A 6,563-nucleotide genomic window follows, 5' to 3' on the forward strand; every position below is an offset into this window, starting at 1 on the left:
CGTGGGAGGGCTCTCGCTCATCCAGCACAGCTGGGGGGCCAGGGCTGGCATCTGCACCCCACCCCAGGGCTCTTCCTGCCCTCCATACTGTCTCGTTGACCCTCGGTTGCTTTGTCAACGTTGGGCATTGGTAGCATTGGCTGACGATGCGTAAATAGCGTACAGGGAGCAAGAGACTGTTGTGAGGTCAGTGTTACCAGTGGAAGCACGAAACACGTTTGTGGTCTGGGGACAACAGACCTGAGTTGGGTTCCTAGCTGGTAGTCTCACTTCACTTCCCTGAGCCTCGGTTTTCCCATCTGTAAAATGGGGTAACCACAAAACCCAGCTCCTTGCTGTGAGGCTCACTCAGCTCATGCATGTGAAGACCCCAGCCGGGGGTGGGGGGGGTGGGGGGTGACAGGGGTGGTGGGGTGGGGGGATGGGGAGTGACCGGGGTGGGGGGGTGGGGTGGGGAGTGACAGGGGGGGTGAGGGGGGGGGGAGTGATGGGGGTGGGGGAGTTGGGGGGGTGGAGAGTGACGGGGGTGGGGAGTGGGGGGGTGACAGGGGTGGTGGGGTGGGGGGGTGGGGAGTGACAGGGGTGGGGGGTGATGGGGGTGGGGAGTGACGGGGGTGGGGGGGTGAGGAGTGACGGGGGTGGGGGGGTGGGGGGGGGGAGAGTGACGGGGGTCGGGGGTGGGGGGTGGGGAGTGACGGGGGTGGGGGGTGATGGGGGTGGGAGGGTGGGGGGATGGGGAGTGACGGGGGTGGGGGGTGACGGGGGTGGGGGGTGACGGGGGTGGGGGGTGACGGGGGTGGGGGGGTGGGGAGTGACGGGGGTTGGGGGGTGGGGAGTGACGGGGGTGGGGGGGGTGGGGAGGGCCTTCTGGAAGGCGGCCTCTTCGGTGAGGGCACCAGAGGCCGGAAGGAAGGATGACCGGTGAGAAACGACCCTCAGGGCCTGTTGGCGAGTTCTGAGAGAAGGCCAGGCCCGCGGACTTCACGCCGTTCTCCTGTCTACGCCTCTAGCGCCGACGGGACCTACGAGGTGTCCCTCTACACCAACGTGGTGGTCCGCTCCAACGGCAGCATCTTCTGGCTGCCGCCCGCCATCTACAAGAGCGCCTGCAAGATCGAGGTGAAGCACTTCCCCTTCGACCAGCAGAACTGCACCCTCAAGTTCCGTTCCTGGACCTACGACCACACGGAGATCGACATGGTTCTCAAGTCGCCCACGGCCAGCATGGACGACTTCACCCCCAGCGGCGAGTGGGACATTGTGGCGCTGCCGGGGCGAAGGACGGTGAACCCGCGGGACCCCAGCTACGTGGACGTCACCTACGACTTCATCATCAAGCGCAAGCCCCTCTTCTACACCATCAACCTCATCGTCCCCTGCGTGCTCATCACCTCGCTGGCCATCCTCGTCTTCTACCTGCCGTCCGACTGCGGCGAGAAGATGACGCTGTGCATCTCCGTGCTGCTGGCGCTCACCGTCTTCCTGCTGCTCATCTCCAAGATCGTGCCGCCCACCTCGCTGGACGTGCCGCTCATCGGCAAGTACCTCATGTTCACCATGGTGCTGGTCACCTTCTCCATCGTCACCAGCGTGTGCGTGCTCAACGTGCACCACCGCTCGCCCGGCACCCACACCATGGCGCCCTGGGTCCGCCGCTGCTTCCTACGCCAGCTGCCCACCTTCCTGTTCATGAAGCGCCCGGACAGCAGCCCTGCGAGGGCCCCCCGGCCCGGCCAGCTTCGCCTGACCAGGCTCGAGGCCGCCAGCACCTCCAGCCTCTGCGGGAGCTCCACGTGCTCTGCGGCTCCCCAGTCCCCGGGCGGCTCGGGCTCCCGCACCGCAGGCCTCCAGGATTTCCGGCCAAGGTCTTCCGGGAGGTTCCAGCAGGATGTGCAGGAGGCCTTGGAGGGCGTCAGCTTTATTGCCCAGCATATGAAGAGTGATGACCGAGACCAGAGTGTAAGTCCCTAGCCCGGTCCCTGTCCCCGCCGGTTCCCCACTCCCCGCAGCGCACTCACAGGGGACGAGAGCCCCATCTCTGGGCTGGAGTACGGAGTCCCAAACTGGCCTGAGTTTTATCACAGCTCCGTGCGTTGGGAAAGAGGAAGGAAGTACCAGGGCTCCCTTTTTGTTTCGGGGTCCCCAAAAGCAGACACTGAGGTGAGGGCCTGGACACACATTACCTGAGAAGTGAGCTCAGGAAGCACAGTGAGGAGGAGAGAGACTGCGGAGGGCGGCCAGTCACTGGTTACTGCCCCGGGCTCTGGGGGCTCAGTCCACGGGAGGCCCTCTGAGGGGGCATCAGCACCCACCCCTAGGGCTGAGGGTGGCCCCAGGGCATCAACTCCCCATCGCTTCCAGGCTGCGCAGCCAGCAGCCCCGTGCTGGAGAAAGCCCCAGGACAGAGAAGAGGCAGGAGCCCCAAGTCAGCCCCTTAGGGACGAGGGCGGGACGGACACCAAGGGCACCCGCTCCCATCCTCGTCCGGCTTGCCCAGAACCCCTACAAACACGAGGGCTTTCAGGAGTACAGAAACATCGATTAGAACGTTATCATCGCTACGTTAATAACGTAACGATGTCAGGTAGGGTGATGACAATTACAGATTTTAAAAGGAGGTGAAGTTGACTTTCACAGGACAAAGCAACAGGCGCTAAAGCGTAGGCGTCTCAAGTGATTGCTCTGAACAAACGACACTTCACAGGATGACCCTGTGACAACCGAACGCAGAACGCGATGGCGACGGCTGGAGATTGTCACACATCCCCACACATCCCACGGTGCTGGGAACATTCTCACTTCAACACCTTCTCAGACCAGGCTCTGAACAGGTCTGTACAACAGGCACACGGCTGCACAAACACAGAGGGCACATCCTAGTCTCACCTCCCACTGGCCGCACGCTCAAGGGACACGCTGGTCTCCAGTAGCACGAGGAGACAGGAGCGGGCCGGGAAAACTCCAAAATCACACTATGAAACAGAAAGGAGAGAATCGTAAGCAACAGAAAGCGGGACGTGAGCGCGAGCGGCTCGGCCTGGGGTCCTGGGCGTGAGAAACGCAGCCCCGGCCCCGCTGACACGGAGCTGCGTGTTCACCGGATCCCACGAGGCCACGAGGCCACGAGGCGCACAGCCCGGTGCCTAAAGCTCCAGAGGAGCATCAGATTTCACCTCCTCAAAAATTAATTTGATTGTGCTTCCTTTAAGACCACTGGGTGGCTCAGCATCACCTGATTTATTGGGTCCCAGATGTTAATACACGGCATGGGGCCCTGCTGGCTAAGTGAGAACCTCTGGGTGACTTTTCCCAATTCGGGGCCACCCCCCACCCGGAGCCATGCTCTGAGTAAGCCAGGGCCTGTGCGGGAGGCACCCGGAGCCGGCATTTTAAAGCAGACCCCCAGGGATCCCGGTGTACGTGCAAGTCAAGCAGCACTGGTCTCCCGTGCACCCGCCCTGAGTGCTCTCTTCTGAAGGTCTCGCCACCCCTGTGACACTCAGGGCCCTCTGGCCATTTCTAATTCAATTAATTAAAAGCCTCTTGTGGGGAGCAGCCAGGCAGGACCCCCCCTCCCCCACCATCATCGCGGATCACTGAGCTGCAAGCACACACGAGGGGCCCTGCCAGGACCTGACAGGATCCCTTGGAAGTGGCACGTACTCCAACCTCATTTCACAAGGGGGAAAGCCGGGTTCAGAGAGGCTCACTGACTTGCCCAGGGTCACACAGCCGGCACAGGGCGGAGCCAGGCTCCGCATGCAGATCTTTCTGACGTCCTTCAACTTCCCTCCCCTGCACTGAGCACACGTGCACTTACTGGGTGGTCGACGTTCTCATGCTGGGCTTTCTTCCCCCCCCCCCCCCCCCCCACCGAGCATGGCCACCCCAAAGCCGGCCCAGGCTGCACACCTCGTGCTCAGCACTCCTACCCGCCTGGTGACCAACTGGTCACTATAAATAGCACACAAATATAAAAAGAGGGGAAAACACGCACACACTGAAAAAGAAGTCATCCGAAATTAGGGCTGTCAAAATGAAACCCAAGAAAGCCAGAGAGAGCCCGCCTGGAGAGCCGCTGCTGTTGGGGACAGGTGGCGTGAGCGTGGCTGGGGTGTGGGGGCTGCCTGACACAGGACGATTCTGCAGGGTAGACACACACCCCTGAGGCACCCGGACAAACTGGGTCACTGACGTCAGCTTGTCCGCTGCTGCCCACATTTCCAATCCCAGAGCCTCTGCTGGGTTCTGATCAGGCCGCTTTCCAGCAGGGAAGACAGGCCGAGTGGCCACACGGGCAAGCTGTGAGCTTGGGGCCGGGGGGGGGGGGGGGGAGGGCGTTCCGGGGGGACAGAGCAGGCCCCGGGTCCCCCAGGCAAAGGTGGCGGTGCCTCTGGAGGCCAGCAGGGTTCACAGCAGGCCCCACACCCCACGGCGGCCTGAGGAGATTCAGTGGAGGCGGAGGCTGGGCCCCAGTCACAGGAACTAGTGAGCAGATTAAGCAGCAGGGCATCCAGGGGTCCTGCAGGCCCCACTGCCTGCCCCCCCACGCAGCTCAGGGTGAACATAAGAGAGGGGGCCTTGCGTTCCCGGGCCGCGTCCCTCTTATTTACAACAGATTTGGGCTCTCGAGTCACAACGTGTGGTATTAATAACCTTTCTAGCCCAGGCTTCCTGGACAGTTGGGGGCCCTGCCATGCTGTGGGGAGGGGATTGAGGACCTGAGAGGCACAGAGGTGACTCCGGCTTCGGGGGGGGGGGGGCCTTGCCCGATAGTGAGGGCCCAACTTGAACGAAGGAGTGGAAGCAGGGAGGTCTGGGCACCTGTAACCAGCCCCTCTGTCTGCCCACAGGTCGTTGAGGACTGGAAGTACGTGGCCATGGTGGTGGACCGGCTGTTCCTGTGGGTCTTTGTGGTTGTGTGTGTGCTCGGCACAGTGGGGCTCTTCCTACCTCCCCTCTTCCAGACCCACACACCTTCTGAGGGGCCCTAAGCTGCCCTGCGTGCCCCGGGGCCCCGGGGTCGTCGGGTGAGATGACATGAGCGGCCACGTGGGCAGTTTCCTGCTTCCTCCTGAGTGACGGCTGAGGAGGCCCCAAGTACCTGAGTCCGTCAGCCATCAGCCCCTTCAAACAGCCACGGCCGGGGGAGGACAGATGGGAGCCCTGGACTGTCCTCTCCGAAGGCCTTGGAGGAGCCCCAGCAAAGTGCGGCAGAAGGAGCTCGGCCAGGCTCTGTCCCCGCGCGCGGGGCATGAGGACCCGCTGTGTACCAGGAATCTTGCCATATCCCGCCCACCTCTCCACCCCCCCCCCCCATCACCCTCCACCCCCCAGCCCGCAAGGCTCGCTGGTCTTCTCTCAGACCCTCGCGGCTCAAAGCCCTTGCATTTGCTGGACCTTCTACCCAGACCTTCCTCCCCCGGTGCCTCCCAAGCTCCGGCGGTGGCTGCACCGTCCAGGGCTCTGCTCCGATCCACCCTTTGTGCCCCAGTCACCCCAGGTGCCTCGAGCCCTCCTCAGCTCATTGTCCACACATCACCCGCTAGAGCATGAGCTCTGTCAGAGCAGGAACCTGGACCTTCGTTTGCGTGCACCATCCCCAGGGCCTCGGACGCAGCTCCGCACGCAGCAGGTGCTTAATAAATGTCTGTTGAGTGAATGGATGACTCCTATTCCTCCTTCGAGCTCCGATGCCCCTCCCCTGAGCAGCCACCCCTGGCTCCCCTCCTGAAACAATGGCCCTCCCCACAGCTCTGGTCACGTTCCGCTTTCTATCAAGGCCAGGTTCAGGGGTCTCGCTCCCGGATGCTCTGACTGGTCCTTCCACATACTGCTTTTGCCCAGTGCCTGGCACGTGACAGGCTCTTAAAGTATCCGTGGAATAGAGGCGGACTTTTAAAGATTCCATTTCTTAAATTACATAATAAAAGTGACTTTCTATGTGTCGTTCTCTGAATGCTAACACGTGTGTAGATTCGTGTAATCAGGGCGCAGGAGGGCCCCATCACCCAGACGCCTCCCTCCCTGCCAAGCCCCTAGCGACCACTGACGCCTCTCCGTCCCTGGGGCTTGGTCCTTCCGAGAATGCCATTCCCATGAGTCATACGTGTGTAACCTCTAGAGAGTAAGCAGCTTCTGTCCCTCGGCATCATGGCCTCTTTGAGACTCACCCATGCTGCTGAGGGTAGCAGGGGTTTGTCCCTTCGTCTTGCGGAGCAGCACTCACTCCGTCCCGTGAGGGCCGAAGCACCAGCTTTGGGCAACTGCGAAAAGAGCCGCTATAAACATTCACACGTGTGGGAGTTTGTGTGAAGCGGCGTTCTCATTCCTCAAGATAAATACCCAGGAGTGTGATCGCTGGGTTATATGGGGACGTACATCTAACTGTCACTCTGTCACACTACCTGCTGGAGCAGCCGCACCAGTGGGCGTCCCCACCAGCAAGGTGTGAGAGAGGCGGCTGCTCTGGACCCTGGTCTGCCCTCCGTTTTGGTTTATTTTCGCCATCGCAGTGGCTGCACAGTGGTGCATCAGCCAGGCTTCCATTTGCTTTTCCCTAA

General features: G+C 61.7%; 1 protein-coding gene across 1 annotated transcript in view; it reads left to right on the forward strand.

Moving 5' to 3' along the window:
- Positions 1-5,836, forward strand: part of CHRNB4 (cholinergic receptor nicotinic beta 4 subunit) — a 46,070-nt gene extending 40,234 nt beyond the window's left edge. The window contains exons 2-3 of the mRNA XM_030318524.1: positions 1,011-1,959; positions 4,854-5,836. Of these exons, the coding sequence (XP_030174384.1) occupies positions 1,011-1,959; positions 4,854-4,994 (1,090 nt within the window). The 3' untranslated portion in view covers positions 4,995-5,836. The remainder of the gene's footprint in view (positions 1-1,010; positions 1,960-4,853) is intronic.
- Positions 5,837-6,563: the final 727 nt, after the last annotated feature.

Source organism: Lynx canadensis, chromosome B3 (assembly GCF_007474595.2).
Source record: "Lynx canadensis isolate LIC74 chromosome B3, mLynCan4.pri.v2, whole genome shotgun sequence".
Classification (NCBI taxonomy): domain Eukaryota; kingdom Metazoa; phylum Chordata; class Mammalia; order Carnivora; family Felidae; genus Lynx; species Lynx canadensis.